At 30.9% G+C, this 22,404-nt stretch overlaps 1 protein-coding gene across 1 annotated transcript; it reads left to right on the top strand.

Annotated features, from left to right (window-relative positions):
* Positions 1–3,834: 3,834 nt before the first annotated feature.
* On the top strand, positions 3,835–15,691 carry LOC124934765. The gene is made up of 4 exons (XM_047475272.1): positions 3,835–3,879; positions 5,024–5,421; positions 10,213–10,589; positions 15,567–15,691. The coding sequence occupies exons 1-4, from the start codon at positions 3,835–3,837 to the stop codon at positions 15,689–15,691; spliced, it is 945 nt and encodes a 314-aa protein (XP_047331228.1).
* Positions 15,692–22,404: the final 6,713 nt, after the last annotated feature.

Genomic DNA, 22,404 nt, shown 5'->3' with positions numbered 1-22,404 from the left:
TTGGTACCAAAACATGAATAGTTGTTCATTTGGACCAATTAGAGAACTTAAAATTTTTATTTATTTTAAAAATTTTGATTTTGACAAACATGATCGGGATGAATCAAGCTTGATCCAAATAAGTGTCCAACATCATTGGAAACATGTTTGGAAATTTATGGGATATTGAAAGTTACAAAAGATTAGAAAACACTCTTTAGACCTCAGAAAATCTTTTGGGATGCTTGGATTCAAACTTTAAGACCTGATATGAAAATTTCAAAAATCAAGAAGTTTGGAGCTTAAATAGCGGATTTTCTGAAAATTTTGATTGAGGGCTTTATAGTGGATCTCTTGCATGTAGGATTTCGGCTACGCCAATCATAGATTTATTTATTTTTATTTAAAATCTTAAAAGTTTATTTGAAATTAATTTTTCTTTCAGTCGTTTGACTTTATATTTAAAATTTTAAAATATACAAAATATTTAAAATAAATATGACATTTATTTTGTCAATTTATTTTATTTTTATATATTTTTGGGTTAAATAAATAATTTATTGAGGTGAAATGGATACAACATGTATCCTAAATTATTTATTTTAATCCTTTTGATTTTTCTAAAATTAATTTGAGATGAAATTAGTATAAAATTTATTCCAAATTATTTTATTTATTTTATTTGGCATTATTCTTATTTAGTTTCAAATTTATTTATTATAATAATTAATCCAACTATATATTTATTCAAAAATAATTAAAAATAATTAGTTTTTAAATTTACAAACAAAATATTTGCTAAAATTAAATAAACATTATAAAATAAAATAATAAAATAAATTAAAATTAAAATATATTTAATTAAATATGTTAAATTTTAAATTTATTGAGAATTTTATTTAAAACTTGTTTATTATTATAAAAAATTAAAAAAAATATTTTTTTTTATTACCACATACTTTTTTATTTAAATTATTTATATAATTTCAGTAATTTAAAACCAATTAAAAGATGTCAATAATATTATTTTTCTTTAAAATATTTATATATAATGAATATTTTATTTATATCCTTATTTGTGAATTTGTATAATAATATTGTATTAGTTTTGTAGAGTTAGTTTAGTAAGATAAATTTTATATAATTTAGTAATTTTGAGGTGTTATGCAAGTAATTTATGATAAATTAGCATGTATTTCGTGTATTTGCACGAGTAATAATATAAAAAATCGTGAAAAAAATATTACGGTAAAAATACCTTTAACATTTTTAATTTTATTTTTGACCGTTTTAAATTTATTAGCGGATCAACCCACGATCTGACTCAAGTATCCATTTACTCTCACATATATATCCAAATTAACCACAGCTCTCGACCCGGAAATCCGGACATTTTAAAAATTAAGCATCATTATATATATATATATATATATATATATATTAGTTACTTAAAAAATTGAACTTATATTGTTAAAATGTCACACGTTCATCAAATTTGGTGTTGAATTTATAATATAAAGTGTTATTAACCTAGTTGGTTAAAGGGTTGTACTTGTTTTGTTAAGTTGCAAGTGCGAACCATACTTATATAATTTTTAACCGTTTTAAGTTTATGGGCGGGTTAACCCACAATCCGACCCAAGTATCCATTACTCTAACATATATTCAAATTAACCACAGCTCTCGACCCGGCAATCCGGACACTTTAAAAATTAAGCATCATTATATATATATATATTATATATATATAGATAAGTAAATTTGTAGTGAATTGATTTTAACATTTTGGACCTTTGGTTGGCTGGGATGTTGTGATTAAATGAATCAATTATTGTTTTATACTTAAAAGAGGATAAAAAAAGAGTTTGTTCAAGCAATTATGTTCGGATGTATCTAAGTCGTCCTCCCCGAGAAATTGGACGAAATGACCCTATTGAAGGAGGTATTTGCCTCCGTGGTCACCAACAAATTTATATTGCTCTGGTGACCACTTTAATTTTTTTGGACGAAATTATCCTTTTCGCGTAACGCGAAGTGACTTCTCGTTTCGCGAAGTGAATTAGGTTTAATATAAATACTAATTTTTTTTCATTTCCTTCATTTCCTTTCTCTCTCTTCTCTCTCTGTTCTTGTTCGTCGGCGGCGACGGCGGCTAGGGCGACAGCGGCTAGGGCGACGTCGGAAAACATCAATGATAATAAAACTCTAACACTCTAACCCTGAATCGATATTCATCATACTGTTCTTATTTTTATTATCTATATTTCAAACGATTTATGTTATTCTTAATCAAACCCTAACCTTAAATCAATTTAATCTGTTCATATTGCTTCATATTTGTTCATATTGCTTCATATTGGTTCATATTGGTTCATATTGCTTAATTTGATTTTCGCGACTACACGTTTCGCGAAGGCCTTCACGTTTCGCGAAGGGCTTCACGTTTCGCGAAGGGCTTCACGTTTCGCGAAGGGCTTCACGTTTCGCGATGGCCTTCACGTTCTAGTCTTTGTATAATGTTATCTTCACTTCAGTACAAGTTTTAGTTCTTGGACTTTTTGACATTGTATATCTTCGCCTCTGGCTGATTCTATTTATTTTGGATAATCGTGAACCGGAAAAGTAAACTGTTTGTGTTTTATAATATGATGTGAGTGCATCTCTTTCAAAGTAGTACCCTCAATTGTACAAGGAAGGAATAAGAAATACTTCTTCAAATGTAGAGTTCTAGTGGCCTTGAGAATGTTTTCAGTTTACCAATCATTGGTGATCTATAAATTTGTAGCCATTTCCAGTTCTACAAGTGTTGACTCAACTGTCAAGATGTTTGGCCTCTGGGATGTGAGCACAATGTCTTAATTGCGTAATTTCTTGTGGTTAGGGTATCTACGGGACAATGTTTACCTTGATTAGCACGGGATACTTCTATCTAACCCTTCTTCTCATTCCTATTGCTGCTCAGTCATTCGACTTCCTTTTTAGCGTAAGATCTCATGTTTCAATTATAGCAGCTAATATGAAGTAAAAATAAATAAATAATTGAATTTGGGTTATTCAGGATTCAAAGATGGTCCTTCCCTTATGATCACCAGATGGTTCAGGAAGTGCATACAAATGAAACAGATATTAGTAGCAGTATATAGTTGGTGGAGGTTAGTACTACCCAACTCAATCTAGAGGAATCGAGGAGATTTGCAATGGCACGACTTCCTTGAGAGGGATCTAAACATACAAGTTTTGCATTTGATTCACCCGGTTACGAATCCTTCTTTGCATCCCAAGCCGGTGAGCTTGCACCTCTCAAGGCATGGGATGTTGCTAGAAGAGCCAACATGAGAGGAAGGAAACAACTTCTTTTGTATATTAGTTTCATTCTTTTAGGAGTACAATCTTCAGGAAAAAGATGTATACTCTTACAGATATAGTATGTTCCAATAACTTACAAAATCATTGTTGAAATTTTAGACAATTTTCTTATTGAATTGTGATTTCTGTTAAAGATGCATGTAACAAATATCAGTTTCAAATAAAGCGTTGTGTTGGGTTCCTATAGATTTTGATTTATATATATTATTTAGATGGTCGATGAAATAAATAGTCGTTCAAATACGGCAAATAAACCATTGTGAAAGAAAATAAAATAAATATATTAAAAAGTGTGAAGATCTTCCGAAATGGAAATGAGATCCTGATCGAATCTGTCGGATTTCAAGATTGAATTTCATATAATGTCAAAATATAGCATTATATACATTTTTCATATAATGTCAAATGACAGGCTGAAATTGTTGAAAAATAACGCCCGTCACAAACTCGCAAATCTAAGTCTCAAAATATTTATTTTCCAACTAAGGCATGGATTGCCAGAAGACGAAGGCACCCACTGTCATTCCAAAGAAGGTAGATACTTTCATCATCTTCTTCCTCTTGCAAGCCCTAATTGACCTTGTTTCTTCTGCTTCTGCCAAAGAGAGACCATCAAAACACATGACAAAGGAGATTAAGTTATGATCTAAATCGAATACGGATAGAATTCTTCAATAATCAACTAGATCCTAGTACAAAAATGCTAGCCCTAACTAGCAATGCACGAGATTGAAGCTGCAAGCAAGAAGACATTATGATAAGAAAAATTAATCCGAAAATAACCTAGGCAAGATCAAAGATGAATCATTAGAAGAAGAAGATTCAATAAGCATTCACATGATTCTTATTTCGGATCGAGGGAGGGAGAGAGAGACCGACCTGAAGAAGTTCTTGACTTACAAATTAGGGCTTATCGACCGTCTGGGCATCGCGAAACGTGAAGCCCTTCGCGAAACGTGAAGGCCTTCGCGAAACGTGAAGTCGCGAAAATCAAATGAATCTTCTCTAAAACGGAACCGAATAAGAGCATCATGAACTGCAAACATATCATCGACAAGATGAACAACCAAGATGAATAATAAGATGAACAATAAAAAATCTCATGATTTAGGGTTTAAAGATGAACACAATGGAAATAATAACATAAATCGATCTAATCACCTTATATTAGAACGAGTTTTCGTCGTCGATATGTATAATGTGTTCGTTTAGGTTTAGGGTTCCGCCGCGGCCGTGTCGCCGTGCCACCGTGCCGTCAAGAGAAGAGAGGGAAGAGAGAGAAAGAAAATGACGAAATGAAAAAATTTAAGTATTTATATAAAAAAATTCCCTTCGCGAAACGCAAAGTCCTTTCGCGTTACGCGAAAAAGGTATTTTTGTTCAAAAAAAATAAATGGTTACTAGAGCAATAAAAATAATCAAGTCACCACGGATGTTAATATATACTTCTTTAGGATCATTTCGTCCAATTTCCCTCCTCCCCTTATCACCATGTTAATCCGATTTTGTCTATGATTACCCTCGTCGTCTTACTCTTATCAATGGAAATCCCTTCTCTTCTATTCTTTTTCACTGTCTGAAGAACAACTACCCAAGCAAGAGGAGAAGAAGAAGATATCAAAATCTCCCTCAAAACCTCCTAAACCCTAAGTCCCACCTCACAATGACAACCATTTAGCCTCCTTCGTCGCCGGCCTCTTCCAATCGCAGAACCAATTGTCCTTCCTGCGCCAAACCTTCCCTCTTTTGCCTCTGCGTCCGAATTCAAAACCCCAATCTCCGTAACTCCATTGCCGTCACCATTCTCCAGCACACCCTCGAAAAGAAGCACCCTCTTAATTCCGCCAAAATCGCCACTTTAGGGATACAAAACGTTGTCGTTGCCTCTGTCTCCGATGTTAACATCCACTCCACTTTTTCCATTCGTGTGATGATGGAAACTCAAAACCCACCCAAAAAAAGTTCAGATTTTGATGAATCTTCATTTTACTTTAACACCGCCAAATACGGAGAGATGAAATCACCACCACTAGAGATTATCAATCCTGAATTGACAGTTGATGCGTTGTCAAAAGGGTTTGTGTTGAAAAAGATTGAAAGTGCGGGTTGTGAGGAGTTTGAGATAAATGTTCCTGTTGAGTTATGGATCCTACACTTATAATAAACTCTACATTGTTAATTAGAGTTTATTGAGTTTTTTTTTTTGGTTTGGGGGCTTGGGCCTGACCAAAGTTATTTAGGTTTATTACCTGAATGTTTACCCTATAAATATGTAATTATTAAGGGTTTACATGGTGGAGACAGAATTCTAGAGAGATAAAGTGTGAAACAAGAACTCTGTATTTCTTCTTCTTCTTCATAGTAAATCTGGTGGTGGCTGAAGTGGATGTAGCTCAATTTGAGTGAACCACTATAAATCTGTGTGTTCTTGTGTTCTTCTTTCTTGTGTTTTTAAAGATTGTTTTCAAGCAGGTCGGATTTGGGAGATACAAATCCTAACAACTGGTATTAGAGCAGCTAGGCTAAATCTGAGAATTGGAAACAATGGCAAGTGAGAACAGTATATGACATAGGATTGGAAGATTTGATGGGACAAATTATGCCTTCTAGAGAATGCAGATTGAAGATTATCTCTATGGAAAGAAGCTTCATGTACCCTCTAGTGAGAAACCAGAGAAGATGGATGAAGCTGAATGGAAACTCCTTGATAGACAGGTTTTGGGAGTTGTCCGATTGACGCTAGCCAAGACAGTTGCCCACAATGTAGCAAAGGAGAAGACCACCATGGGTCTGATGAAAGCTCTTTCTGATATGTATGAGAAACCATCTACTAACAACAAAGTACACTTAATGAAAAGACTCTTTTACTTAAGAATGGTTGATGGTACTTCTGTCACTACTCATTTGAATGAATTCAATACAATTGTGAATCAATTGCTATCTGTTGAGATTGATTTTGGGGATGAAGTTAGTGCCCTAATTTTGTTAGCATCTCTACCAAATAGTTGGAAACCTATGAGGGCAGCAATTAATAATTCAGTTGGAAATGCTAAACTGAAATTTGCTGAAGTTAGAGATCGTATTCTTGCTGAAGAGGTTCGTAAAATTGATTCTAGTGAAACATTCAAAGGTTCTGCTCTAAATGTGGAAAATAGAGGTAGAGATAATGATAGAAATTTCAACTGAGGTAAAAGCAGGTCTATGTCAAGGAACAGGAGGAGTCAGTCCAAGTCTGGACGGACATTTGAGTGTTGGAATTGTGGTAAACAGGGTCATTTAAAGAGGAACTGCAATGCACCGAAGAAAAACGGTAATGATGAAAATGATGCAGCCAAAGTTGTTTCAGAATCTATCACTGATGCATTACTTCTGTCTGTTGATAGCTCGATAGATTCATGGGTTTTGGAATCGGGAGCGTCTTTCCACACCACTGCCCACAAAGAATTAATGGAGAATTATGTGGCTGGAAACTGTGGGAAAGTTTATCTCGTAGATGGTGAGCCACTGGATATTGTTGGCATGGGGGACATCAAATTGAAGATGGCAAATGGTTCTGTTTGGAAGATTAATAAGGTGAGACACATTCCAGGTTTAATGCGCAATCTGATCTCTGTTACACAACTTGATGAAGAAGGTCACAATTTCAGTTGTGGAAATGGTGCATGGAAGGTGACTAAACGAGCAATTGTTGTTGCTCGAGGTCACAAAACTGGAACGTTATACACGACTTCAACTTGCAAAGAAACAATTGCTGCTGTAGTTGATGACTCGAAAATCAGTGAGCTGTGGCATTGCAGGTTGGGCCATATGAGCGAAAAGGGATGAAAATTCTTTTGAAGAATGGACAGATTCCAGAACTTAAGTCTGTTGAACATTAGTTATGTGAAAACTGCATTCTTTGAAAATAGAAACGGGTGAGTTTCTTAAAAATTGGGAAGGAGCTCAAGAAAGAAAGGCTAGAGTTGGTACACACTGATGTGTGGGGACCTGCACCTATTTCTTCTATTGGCGGATCACAATACTACGTGACATTTATAGATGATTCGACAAGAAAGGTATGGGTATATTTTATGAAGCACAAGTCTGAAGTATTTGCTATTTTCAAGAAATGGAAGGCTTTAGTTGAAAATGAAACAAATCAGAAAGTTAAGTGTTTGAGATCCGACAACGGAGGTGAATATATCAATTCAGATTTCAAAGAGTATTGTGCTGTGAATGAGATCAGTATGGTGAAGACTGTTCCCCGAACGCCTCAAGAGAATGGAGTAGCTAAACGAATGAATCGAACATTGAACGAGCATGCTAGAAGCATGATATTGCATGAAGGGCTGCCTAAAACCTTCTGGGAAGAAGCTATTAATACTGCTGCCTATTTGATAAACAGGGGACCCTCTGTTCCTCTTGAATTCAGAATTCCTGAAGAAGCTTGAGCAATAAAAAGGTAAACCTTTCTTATTTGAAAGTGTTTGGTTGTTTATCATATGTTCATATTAATGAATGTGATAGGAGCAAGCTTGATCCAAAGTCTAATAAATGTTTTTCATTGGTTATGGTGATATCGAGTTTGGTTATCGTTTCTGGGATAATCAAAATTGGAAGATCATTCGTAGTAGAAATGTTATCTTCAATGAACAGGTTCTCTACAACGATTGTGTTGGGAAGACATCAGATGGTGATTCCAAGTTGGAAGAGACTGGTATAGTCGATTTGAGAGAATTTTCAGCTGAATATATACCGGTTGTCGAAGAAGAACAATACGTTGTTGAAGATGAAATCGTTAAGAATGTGGCCCTAGAGGTAAATCAGCAAACACCGGTTATACAGTTGAGAAGATCATCAAGGAATCGAAAACCAGTTGAGAGGTGGTCTCCATCTCTGAACTATATCTTGTTGACAGATAGAGGTGAACCTGAATGTTATGAGGAAGCAATACAATCTGATGAATCGATTAAGTGGGAGTCTGCTATGAAAGATGAGATTGATTCTTTGATGTTGAATTAGACTTGGAGCTCACTGAGCTACCAAAAGGAAAGAAAGCACTTCACAACAAATGGATCTTCAGGATTAAAGAAGAACATGATAAAACTATGAGGTACAAGGCAAGGTTGGTTGTGAAAGGATTTTAACAGAAAGAAGGTATTGACTACAATGAAATCTTTTCTCCAATAGTTAAATTGATGACAATCAGAACTATTTTGAGTTTGGTTGTGAAAAAGACCTTCATCTTCAACAAATGAATGTCAAAACTGTTTTTCTTCATGGTGATTTAGATGAAGAGATTTATATACAACAACAAGAAGGATTTAAAATCAAAGGAAAAGATGAGCTTGTGTATAATCTTCAGAAGAGTCTGTATGGTTTGAAACAGGCTCCAAGGCAATGGTACAAGAAGTTCGACAGCTTCATGAAAAGTAACAATTTTCTAAGGTGTGAAGGTGATCATTGTTGTTATATCAAGAGATTTGATAAATCGTAAATTATTCTGCTCCTCTACGTTGATGACATGTTGATTACTGGAGCAAGCTTGTATGAGATTAATAAGCTCAAGAAAAAGTTGTCTGAAAAGTTTGCAATGAAGGATTTGGGTGTTGCTAAACAAATCCTTGGGATGAGAATTTTCAGGGATGAAGAAGTTCTCAAGCTTTCACAAGAAGAATATGTGAAGAAAGTTCTTAGTAGGTTCAACTTGTATGATGCAAAACCAGTTACTACCCCCTTAGCTAGTCACTTCAGACTATCTAAAGATCAGTCACCTTCAACAGAGGAAGAGAAAAATTACATGGCCACTGTTCCGTATGCCTCTGTCATTGGTTGTATTATGTATGCGATGGTTTGCACAAGACCAGACATAGCAAATGTAGTGGGAGTTATTAGCAGATTCATGAGAAATCCGGGTAGACAACATTGGGAAGCAGTAAAGTGGATACTACGATACTTAAGAGGAAGTACGGGTCTCGCTTTGTGTTGTCGAAAATCTAATATGGGTTTGGAAGGACATGTTGATGCTGACAATGGTGGTGATGTTGATAGTAGGAAGAGAACAACAGGGTACATTTATACTCTGGGAGGTACTGCAATCAGTTGGGTTTCAAAATTACAGAAGATTGTTGCTCTTTCTAGTTGTGAGGCAAAGTATGTTGATGTGACAGAAACTGATAAGGAAATGATGTGGTTACAACCCTTTTTGCGAGAATTGGGTCAAGACTACGAGGGAAGTGTGTTGTGATGTGACAGTCAGAGTGTCATTCATTTGGCAAAGAATCTTGTTTATTATGGCAGGACGAAGCATATACAGGTTCGTTATCATTTCATCCGGTCAACTTTAGAAGATGGAGTATTAGCTCTTGAGAAGATTCCCGGGAGTGAGAATCCAGCTGATATGTTGACGAAACCTGTGACAAATGAGAAACTGAAGTTGTGTGCAACTTCAGTTGGTCTTCTTCGTTAAGACACCGAATGGAAATCCACTACCGATCGAGAGATGATGACGTTAGTCTCCAAGTGGGAGATTGTTGAGTTATGGAGCTTACACTTATAATAAACTCTACATTGTTAATTAGAGTTTATTGAGTTTTCTTTTTTTGGTTTTGGGCTTGGCCTGACCAAAGTTATTTAGGTTTATTACCTGAATGTTTACCTTATAAATATGTAATTATTAAGGGTTTACATGGTGGAGACAGTATTCTAGAGAGATAAAGTGTGAGGCTAAAACTCTGTATTCTTTCTTCTTCTTCATAGTAAATCTGGTGGTGGCTGAAGTGGATGTAGCTCAATTTGAGTGAACCACTATAAATCTGTGTCTTCTTTCTTGTGTTTTTACAAATTGTTTTCAAGCAGGTCGAATTTGGGAGATACAAATCCTAACAGTCCAGTAGGATCTATGCTTCTCTTCCCTAGTGAAAGAGCAGTTGGAATTCAGGAGAGGAGGAAGATTGATGGTCATAATGAAGTAAAGAATTTGATCGTTCTTGATGGGACATGGGCAAAGGAAAAGAGGATGTACAAGGAGAATCCATGGCTGGATCTGTTGCCCCATTTGAAGTTGGAAATGGAGATGATGAGTTTGTACAGTGAAGTAAGGAGTCAGCCAAGGGATGGATGCTTGTCCACCATTGAAAGCATTGTATATGCTTTGAAAGGCTTGGGAGATGAAACTGATCATGGGCTGGATGAACTATTACAGGGCTTTGGATCGATGGTTGAAGATCAAAGACGATGCAAGGATCAAAGAAGATCATTGACAGGTAAAATTAATTAATTTTTTATTTATTTCATTTGGACTAGATTAGTATATCATTTCACCAAATCCAACAACATTAATATATATGCCATTAAATTCATTATGTTTCGTGATCTTCCTTCTTGAGCGCTCATAAGCATGTACGTGTGGCCGGCAATAACAATGTCTACTGTGGCACCATATAACAACGGTTCTATTATGGTCATCATATTATCCTCTTCACCATGATGAAACACTACAACCAGCCAAGGACTTTTCTTCATCCTATCCACTTTCAAGAGATCAGTCTTCACATGGTGTAACTGTTAGAATTATCCTAATTAGATCCTAATTTAATGTGTGAGAAATTAAAATTTTGAATGCGGCGGAAGCGTACCTTAATTAATCGCATGAATTGTGAATCTTCTCTTTCCTTAAACTTTGCATGGATTGAATGGTTCTTTCCTTAAACTTTCCTTATATGGAATGATTCTTCCATTTGATGAGTAAGTCAATAGATTTCTCTCTCTGTTGATGGGGACGCAAAGGAGAATTGACATTACTTCAAATGGGGACCATTACCGTTACATATAACCAACAATAAGTTAGTTATTATATTTTGACAATTTCTAATTTAGCCCCTTCATAAAATTAGAAATGTCACTTAGGTATCCTCACTTTATATTCATGACAAATACACCCATAAGCCATAAACTTAATTTCACATTAGATCACATTATTTTGGCTTATATTAAATATGACATATGAACAATTATTTATTATACAAGTGACCCTAAAAATTCCAACAATCTCCCACTGGGTCACGTATGTACAAAAATAAATGTATCAACCATAATGCGCCTAAAGTTTTATGTTATCTCAATCATTTGTTGTATTAAACAATAACAATTAATTATATCAATATAGGACCAAAGAGCTCGTCGTTGTATTTAAGCACAACTAGACCCAACAATGATCACATAAATCAATACAATTAATTGACAAATCATATCATGAATGTGAGGAATGAAAATTTCATGCAAGGTGATATTTTCATGTCAATTTTCAACTGGTCCTACTTAACTTTAGTGAGATCATACTTTAAACATAATTTTACAAAGTGTAATGAACTGAATAATACTTAAGTTCTGATCAGAATAAAACTTTATAAATATCTATAAAATAATTAAACTGGAAGATGTCAAAATTGCAAACTCCCACTGAAGTTAGAGATCGTCGATCTCTACAACACTCATACGAGCAATATCTTCATGAAAGACATTAGATGATAAACTTATTGCCATGAGGTTCATAACCATAGAGTTTGAACATATATATTTTATAGAAATCTATCCACTTTGTATCATTTATTTCATAAAATAATCTTGATGTCAAAATCACTTAATTTGATGCCTAGTAACATGTCATAAATTTCGCTGCAATAGTGGATGACGCCATAAGTGTTTGTTTGACACTTCTTCAATAAACGACAAAACCAGCTAGCGAAAAATATTATTCGAAGTAGATTTCATACTATTTTGGCATCTCGTAATATCAGAGTCAAAATACTCAATGATCTCAAGACTTTCCGACTTTCTATATGTGAGCATTTAATTCTTAATTCTTTTCAAATATCTCGTAAGTATTGGCTACTTAATGTCAAGCAAAATTTGTGACAAATAAAATGTCACTCATATATAAAATCATAAATAGACGTTTACTCTCACTGAACTTGTAATACACAAATAATCTATTAAATTCACCTCAAAACCAAAAGAGAGAATTGTTAATTTGTGAAATTTGTGGTATCACTAACGAGACGCTTCTTTAAGTCTATAGATGAATTTCTTTAATTTGTAAACCATATAAATTTGGTCTCTCGACACAAAGTATTCTCATTGCACCAAATTGTTTTTCAATGTCTCTATTGAAAAACCACTTAACATCTACTATGGTGAAGCTCCATATCAAAATATGTAACGGGTACTTTAAATTTTCCTTAAAGAGTAATTTAATTAAACTGGATTGTCATAAAGACACTTGATTTTGAGGTTGTTGAGTTTGTACTTAATGAATTTCATCAATATTGTCTTGTTACTCTTGATTTTTTGAACATTATCATCAATATCAATAAAATCCTTATCAATGTCAAAAACACTTAAGATATAAATCAAATCTTCCACAATAGGAATTATTGATCTAAATCATTTTTAAAGACACAATCATATCTCCCCTCAAACTCAATATCCTCAAAAAAATATTGCAGTCTCGTCTAAAAAAAAACTATTTTTAACTTGACATAATAAAAATTTATAGCCCTTAATCACTTAGAATATTTAATAAAATAGTTGCTCACATTTATAAACTTAAATAACAATTAAATTTAAATAATAATTTATCCCATCTCAAAATACTTAATGCAACATTAATATCAAGTCTTTGGACAGTTATATTAATTGCTATTAGTATTTTGGTGTAATGATCAAACATTAATAATAAGACATGTCAAATAATCAATCTATCTTTGGATCCATTAATTATTCAAATGAATAAGACTTTATAATTATTACATATTTATCATCACAAGTATTAATGCAATTCTGTCAATTAATTATCAGCCTTTGGGTCAAATAATATAATCACATGAATTACACAATACTACCATTCAAAATTGTCTTGAATTAATTTCAACAAATATTGTCACTTTGGTGATTATTTGTATCAATCAATACAATCCAAATAATGAACAATAACATCATTATTTTAAATTTAAATGTCATATATTATTGTATATAACCTAAATCAATAATATATAATCTACCAAGAAACATGTAATTTATTTTATTATAAAAATAAAATTATACATAAACCAAATCTTACTTGATTTTGAAATTTGTAATATCTTATATTAATTAAATTAAATAATAAATCTTCAAGATTTATTTAACCAAATTTCAAATATTCACCTGAATCCAATTATTAATTAATTTATTAATGATCATTAATCTTTTAATCCTAAAATAAAGGATATAATTAAATTTTATTATATATTGATTTATATATACTTAACAATAAAATTATTCCTTAGTTTTCTTTGATTTACAATATATATTATATATTATTTAATCACTTGACAATAAATATCCCAAATGATATTTAATTAACCGTCAATTTAAAACGGTCAATTTTAAACCAGAATTCCTCCTTTAACAAGAAAATCTAAACGAGAATCTAACTATCCATAAATTTTCATCTGTTACTTTTTAACAAAAAACTTAACGAGAGAGACTAAATATCCATAAATTTAGTAACTTAAGAGATAGAATCTAAATATCCATAAAGAATCTAAATATCCATAAAATCTAGGACAAATCTTTATATCTTTTTACGTGATTTATCAAAATTCAATATATCTATAATTCAAAAACATGCTTTTAAATAATTTATAAATAAATTCATGCATATATATTCTTGAAATATCCATAAATCTATGAATCTTATATATTGATGATAATTGCTTAACATTAATCTATCGTTAAGTCAATCTTGATTATATATATAGATTGACGATATATATAACTATATATAACTGTTCCTCTTTAACGATACTTAAAAATTAACAAGAGTCTAAATATCCATAAATTTAGGAACTTAAAAGGTAAATATCCATAAATCTTTATACTATCGTATTCAAATTAATTGATAACATACTTTTAAATAATTTATAAATAATTCAAGCATAGATATATATAATCCGACTAACATGCTTTGAAATTATTTATAAATTCATAAATGCATATATCATTCCCCGAGAATTTAAATATCCCTAAATCCCTAATTCTAGGGATCTTATCTTAATAATAATAACAATAACTAGTCAAATAGATAATTCAAATATATCTTAAATCTATCTATTGTCAATCTTAAGAATCTTAATGATAGATACATTATTGAATTCTTAATTCAGAATATATATTAAAGGATAAATATATATGTATATATATCTTTCCGATTTAAAATTTCTTCACATAATTAAATTAGGATGGCTCTGATACCAATTGTTAGAATTATCCTAATTAGATCCTAATTTAATGTGTGAGAAAATAAAATCTTGAATGCGGCACAAGCATACCTTAATTAATCGCATGAATTGTGAATCTTCTCATTCCTTAAACTTTGCATGGATTGAATGATTCTTTCCTTAAACTTTTCTTATATGGAATGATTCTTACATTTGATGAGTAAGTCAATAGATTTCTCTCTCTGTTGATGGGGACGCAAAGGAGAATTGACATTACTTCAAATGGGGACCATTACCGTTACATATAACCAACAATAAGCAATAAGTTAGTTATTATAGTTTGACAATTTCTAATTTAGCCCCTTCATAAAATTAGAAATGTCACTTAGGTATCCTCACTTTATATTCATGACAAATACACCCATAAGCCATAAACTTAATTTCACATTAGATCACATTATTTTGGCTTATATTAAATATGACATATACACAATTATTTATTATACAAGTGACCTTAAAAATTCCAACAGTAACAACTAAGCATGATAACATGAACTTTGGCAACATGACTGAATATGATCAGAGTGACAAGTCTCACGGGAGAAGGTAACGTCGTACTCACAATGTTTGATGTGTTCAAGTGTTGTTTTAGTCCAACCGGATTGACCTAAATCACCAGCCACAGCAAAAGTTAATGGGTATTTAGATGGAGGGTTTTAAAGTTGAATTAGGAACCTAATCCTCCACATCTATAGAAATAGATAGTTTCATGTTTCAATGGGCCGATTACAGTATAATGAATCTTTCCTGATTTGTAGAGTAGAGATAAGTGAATGAAGTGGTTTCTCCTTGAGCTACATTGGTGTAATTATTTGTCAAAGTTCGGTATTGAACTATAGATGAAGCTTGATGATGTTCACTCTTTGTTATCCAACTCACTTGGATGTGTGCTTCACCTGCCAATGTGATATGCACCTGCAGATTTTTGTAAGAAATATGAGAGTGCCCCAACAACCAGAGAGATCGAGATGAGTAGTGAGATTCAGGAGCTTTCTGGGCTGAGAACGGACATAATCGCCGTTGACAGTAGCCGCAGCAATCAATAGGAACTCTGCTATAAGATATGCCAACTTTACCATAGCTTGGGGAGAAGTGAATTTATTTATTATGCAAACGGGAATTATGTAAAAAAAACATAATTTCTGGTTGGGTTGATGAGGAAAGAGGAAGGAAGGTTACCGGGTTGGTTGACATCGATCCTTATACATTGCAGAAAAGAACAACCTTAAGAAAGTGTGAGAGAGAGACAAATCACGGTTCGAATGTTCATGATATTCAGTTCATATCTTTCATCCTTGAGCAGTAAAGTGAATTATACAATTAGAACCGATCAAATGATTCACAAGCTAGTGGTGTAAATAATGTTTGAAACATGTATTGAGTCATTTATCTTTGAAGTCTTAATAAAAAATAAGTGAGTTAATAATTTTTGAAAAATGAATATTCATAATATTAGCCATAACTCCGATTGGTCCGAATTTTTTATATGTGTTATATCAACCTCTTATATACAAATTTGTGTAGGTCAACAATTTTTCAAATTCGAACTCTAAGAGTGTCTATCGAATGAGACAAACAAATAGGACAGTTAAAACCTGATTTTAGTCATTTGATAGATTTCTGGGGAGCCAACTTAGAACTCATTTTAACACCAATTTTTGTGAAAAATTTAAAAGATCTAGATGACTCATATATCTATATTTTTGTGTTGAACTGTTTTGTCAATCTTAAGTCTATGTAGGGCATATAGAAACAATATACTAAGGTTCTTAAATCAAGAATATCTTAATTTTTTCTGTCATAATTTGGTAGAATTTATGGTGAGTTGGATAATGATCAAAACTGAATGACTTTTTAATACATCATAAAATAATTAAAATTCTAAAAATAAATATGTAAATCAATAAAAGTAGTGAGAGAATTATTATTAAGACTCAATTTTTTATTAATATAATTTATTTATTTAATATTTATATTTTATTTTAATATATTTAATTTTAACTATATATATTATATTTATAAAATTAAATAAAAATGTAAATATATTTAGACACGTGATAATTTGATAATGTTAGTGTAAAGGTGGGTAGTTTGAATTAGAAAATGGGAAAAAAGTGGAAAAGTTGGGTATAAATTATAAATATATCACTAGTAAAAAAAACTTAAATAACGACGACAAATGTCGACGAGAATAAAAACCGTCAGTATATAGCACACCATTGCCGACCAAAGCAATAGTGGTAGGTATTTGGGGTTTAATAACAACCACTTAAAAAACCCTCAGTATTTGCGGCTTAATAACGACCACTTAAAATGCTCTCGGTATTGTAACATCTATACCAATAATATTAAGCACTCGGTATACTTCCTTAGTTTTAAATAAAAGGTAATATAATTACATATATCATATATTTTCAAATTAATATACTCTATATCAATTTGCTGAATTATCATAAAATTTAAAATTATTTATTAAATTTTTAATACATATTTTTTAACTCAATATCTTATTTCACAATTTAAGTATCTTATTTATCTTATTTTTATTCATTAAAAATATATATAAACTAGATTTATTCTTAAAAAATATATCTAAATGAGATTTATTCGTAAATAAATTAACAAGTATAATTGAACTTGTTTGATCGTTTTATTTTTAATGAAAATTAACTGCGTTAATAATTAATGTTATTTTTAGAAAAAAATTGATTTAGGAAAATAATTTTTTATTATATTCCACCCAAATCATATATATACATATATATAATATATATATACATTAGGAAAAAAGCTCATTTAGACGTATGGACTTGTACAACTAGCCCACTTAGACGTATGTACTAATAAAAAATTATTTAAACATATGTATTATCAAAAATTGGCTCATTTAGCCTTTTTTAATAACCATGGTTAACTTTTATTTTTAAATTTATATATTTATTAATTAAATATTAATATATTTTCTCTCTCCTTCTTTTTCATTAATTAAACTAGATAATTTAGTTTATCATTCAATTTTTTATTATTTTAATATTAATTTCTCTTTTATATTTTATCTTCTTTTTTTCTTTTTTTATTAGTTTTTATTTCTCATATTTTAAAATTCTCAATTTTTTAAATTTTTTTTAACAACTTATTTATGAATTTTATGTTTTAATATAATATTTTTTTGAAGGATTTTTCTTATTTAATTTAATATAATAAAAATGAAAAAGGGTTTTTTCTTATTTAGTTTAATATAAATAAAAATGAAATTAATAGATTTTTATTTAATTTTTATTCACGACTTATATTAGTAGTAAAATGCTTGTTTTGTCTAGATTATTATTTTTTTAGTGTTTGATGAATGAGTTTTTGTTATTATTTAATTCTTAATTATTAATTAATTTATTTTTGTGTTGAAGGATTTTTATTGTTGAAAAAATTTTCATTGTTATATTCAATTATTGGGATCAAACAATTTTAAAATAATTAATGTGAATATAAAAAAAATATATAAAAAAGAAAAAATATAGAGTTAAAATAATTAATGTCATATATATATATAAAATAAACTTAAAATAATCAATCATAAATACTCATATAAAAATAATAAAAAATTATAAAAAAAATAAAAATAGAAGGTTCATTTATTAATAATAAATGAAATAATAAATTAAAAGAAAAGAGAGAGAAAATATATTAATATTTAATTAATAAATATATAAATTTAAAAATAAAAATTAACCAAGGTTATTAAAAGAGGCTAAATGAGCCAATTTTTGATAGTACGTTTAAATGACCTTTTATTAATACATACGTTTAAGTGAGCTAGTTGTATAAGTACATATGTCTAAGTGAGCTTTTTTCCTATACATTATATATTTTTAACAATTACGATTGAAAATTGAAATTGATATATTGTTGCCTATCAATTTGGGGCAACATTAATTATCCTCTTTTAATATATATTAATATAAGTTTTTATTTATACTTGACTGCGTAAAATATATAAGTACAAAATAAACGTGAACTTACATATAATTTGAGAGTGAGATTGTCTGTGTTGCAAGGAAATTAGGGTAAAGTGATCTTAGTCTCCATTCCGATTCCCCTCTTCTCGAGCTATGTTCTACCAAAATTATTGATTTATGCAGCTGCAAGATTCTGTATTCACGTCCAAGCTTGTATATCTCTGTTCAATCTATTGTCTGGAAGAAGAGACTATAACTGTCATTGAAGATGGTAATTGATCGATTTGAAAGGAACACCGGTTCTTCATGGAAACGACATGCCTGCAGAATGGGAACCTCATTCTCATTGTTGGATCGGTTGGCCTGTGAGTTCAATCCACACACACTTTATCTATATCTATCTATATGTACTTCTATTTTATTCACCTAAATAAGATTTGCACTTTGTAGTTTGGTTAAATGGGAGAAGCTAAAGTCCAAACATGATTGATGTATAAACGGGCAGGACAATACAAAAACATCATTTGAATTTATGAAGTTATTTTTATTTTACAGGACGTCTGGATAACTGGAGAGACAATGCAATCAATGGTCAATGTGCATATGTGGAAGTTGTATCGGCCATATCAAAGTTTGAGCTAGTGACTGTTTGTGTTAGTGTTGCACAGGTTAGTTGAAAGAGAAAATGGATTTGCATTTGCATATCCAATTCTTGATTTATTTTCGTATCCTTATTCATCGGTTGTTAAATAATCAGTGGGCAAAATGTAAGGTTGATTGAAATGAGCTTGAATGATTCTTGGTTTCGTCATACAGGGCCAATAGTATGTTTTATCTATTCTCTTCTCTTTGAGGCATTTGATGTGTTTATTATAGAATACTTTTTTTTTCAAACATCCATTGAACTACTAAAATGAAGTTATCTTAATCTTAGCTTGTTGTTAAAGAAACCAAATCCACAAGCGATTCAGAGACTAAGGTTGCTGGGATTGATTGGGAATTCAACATTTATGGGGTAAGATGGGTCAATTTTATTTTAATTTTCACTTTTTTACTGTCTGTCTTTTAAAACCAGAATCTCCGTATTAGAGTTATAGGCCTAATATTTTTCTAAGAAGGTGAATTTTATAAAATAAAATAATTGTGAATGCAAAGTGCTTTAATATTTGAAGGGTATCTTCACATTCAAAAACATCCCCATAAATTATCATTTATATATATAACTCTAATAATCCAGATTTCCTATTCTGGAACATTAATACCTAGCTATTCGGCATATATAACAAGTATTGTTGTAGTAAATAAGGTAAAGATGGATCCTCAATGGAATGATCTTCCGAATGAGGTTAAAACTTGTGTTAAAAATTAGAATTAGTTAAAAATGTGTATAAAATGTAAGTAGTACATTAGTGAATAGGATAAGAAAGATGTGATCTGGAATTTTATTTATCAATTTGTTTCTTGTTTAGTAAATATAATCGGCAAGGTTAAGGTTAAATAGGTACTTCATCATTTAGTAATAAGTTTTGTCCTGTTAATTGGATCAGAGAGGCATTATAGTTATCTGTTTTTATCACAAATTCATTTTTTCAAGTTATTTGGGTCATTAATGCTCTTCTTATTGCTTGTTTAAGATATGTATATTGTTTATTATATATTTTCATTGTTTAGTTATGATATTTTCATTTTCAATTTTTTTTAGATGATTAAGAGTTGCTGAAGGTTGCTATATAGATTGGAGTTTTGACAATCTTTTGGCAAGTAAGGTTAGTGAAGTTTTGATCTTGTGAAAGTATACAATTCAGTTACATGTTCTTTCATTCTTCAATTATTTTGCTGATTTTTCATCCTTTTTCTTTGTTTCAGATTTTGGATGTTGAACAAGTTCCTAAATTAACACTCTATCATTCTTAAAGATGGAAGAATTAATGTAGATGGAGAACGTATGATTTCCTATGCTACAAAGTGTTTTTTTGTCTTGTTTTACTAATACTAGGCCTAAGTCAAGTACACTTACCAAGAACTTGCTTGACAGGCTAAATAGATTTGCTGGAAGTTTGAAGCAAGCTTCAGAAAGTGATATCTGCATTAAGCGATCAGTTAGAGATAATTTACTTCTTATGTCAATCCTTAACGAGCATCCAGTAAGTATTTATATTTTATAGTGAGAGCTTTCTTCAATTTCATCGGTGGGATGTTGTGCTAGCCTTCTACAAGAAAAAAAAACGTTGGTGTTAAAACTTAATACTAACATGTCTAAATTGATGTTTTTGTATTGAATCTGCCCTTCCTATATTGTCGAGGCCCATTATGTGACTAGATGTAAATAAAGATGCTGTGATTGGGCCTTAAAGCAAAGCTTAGTAAGCTCAATTTACTCCATATTTTTAGTGCACAAAATGCAGTATTACTATTTTTCTAATTTGGACATTCATTTGATAGTAATGATGGATGGAGTAAATGAGAAGTGCCATGAAGATCTATTGATACAATCACTAGTTTCCTAATATAATTTATCAACCTTGTAGTTTTGTTGAATCGTCCTTCAGAAACTTAGAATTCATGTTCTAGAGTTTAACTTCCTCCGAACTTATAAGTTAGGAAACTCATAATAATTGCAGCTTGTTACTTCTCTACAAATATAGCAATAAAACCAATTATGATTCATTTAACTCAGGGATCTTGTTATTTTTACAAGTAGAAATTATCCAAATTAAACATATGAGTTTCAATTATTGTAAGTTGTTAAATGCGACCTTCTTATTTGGTGAGTGCTAACAATTAAAATTATATTTGGAATTTTACTTTTGTTTTTCCTGTATTGAATAGTCATTCTCCATTTTGACTATTTCTTACATTTTTGACTACTCTCCCTTCTTATTGTAGAGGCAGTTAGAGAATCTTGGTGCCCAATGAACAATAATTGAAAGACATGCGTAAGAAAATGAAGATAAAAGTATGTTTATTACACATTTTTCCTTGACCCTGCTTTTCTTAATAGGAGAGCTATATATGATTACAATCTTTGTTCTTTCTCCCTTCGTTCTAATGAAGATCATTTGATAACAAATGTTTAAAATCACCTAATTATTTAGAATTAGTTCAAATTAAGCTAAAAAATCTTATTTATTTCTTATGTTATAAATAAATTAAGTTTGGAGTCTATTTAGAGCGTCCAAAAGGCAAATTAAAAGAGTAAATAGATTTTTAGTATTTTTCGAGTACTTGGAGTTTAGACAACATTTATTGTTTAGAGACGTAACAGATTCGATACTTACAATTCATTAACACTAAGTTTTCAGTGTTATCAAACACATTTTTGGTTGAAAGGTTATCATGTTGGTGTGTTTTAAGGAGAATTCATTTGAACTGGGAAGTGGAACCGATAAATTTTCTCTTGAAAGTTTCTCGCTTTCTTTGCCTGAAATTGGTCATTTTGTTAAAACTGTTAAACAATTTCGATTTTTTTTGTTGTAAAGAAATATTTATGACATAATTACTATTTAATGGTAAGTTACAAAACAGTTTAATAAAACTTTGAAACTAAATATTTTATAATATTTGATGTTTGGTTTATGTTTTAAGAATATAATTTATTTAGTTTTAATATTTTATAAAAAATGACATTACAAATAGAGGTTACTCAATGTTGAGGGTAAGAGTGGTCGCTATAGAACATTCTATGGCGACAGTAAGAGTTGTCATGATAGAGCATTTTATGGCGACAGTAAGAGTGGTCGTTATAGAGTCTTCTATGGCGACGGTGAGAGTGGGAGTGGTCGTTATAGAGTCTTTTATGCCGACGG

This window comes from Impatiens glandulifera, chromosome 4, assembly GCF_907164915.1.
Source record: "Impatiens glandulifera chromosome 4, dImpGla2.1, whole genome shotgun sequence".
Taxonomy (NCBI): Eukaryota; Viridiplantae; Streptophyta; class Magnoliopsida; order Ericales; family Balsaminaceae; genus Impatiens; species Impatiens glandulifera.
Note: the sequence above shows the minus strand (reverse complement) of the source record. Positions and strands in the feature narration are given on the sequence as shown.

What these genes read in the sequence shown, in the direction of transcription:
- LOC124934765 (XM_047475272.1), top strand. Translation starts at nt 3,835, where the DNA reads ATGGATTGCCAGAAGACGAAGGCACCCACTGTCATTCCAAAGAAG. An exon ending in CCACTGTCATTCCAAAGAAG is followed by an intron (nt 3,880 to 5,023) that starts GTAGATACTTTC and finishes ACAACCATTTAG; the next exon opens with CCTCCTTCGTCGCCGGCCTC. An exon ending in TCAAAGAAGATCATTGACAG is followed by an intron (nt 10,590 to 15,566) that starts GTAAAATTAATT and finishes ATGCACCTGCAG; the next exon opens with ATTTTTGTAAGAAATATGAG.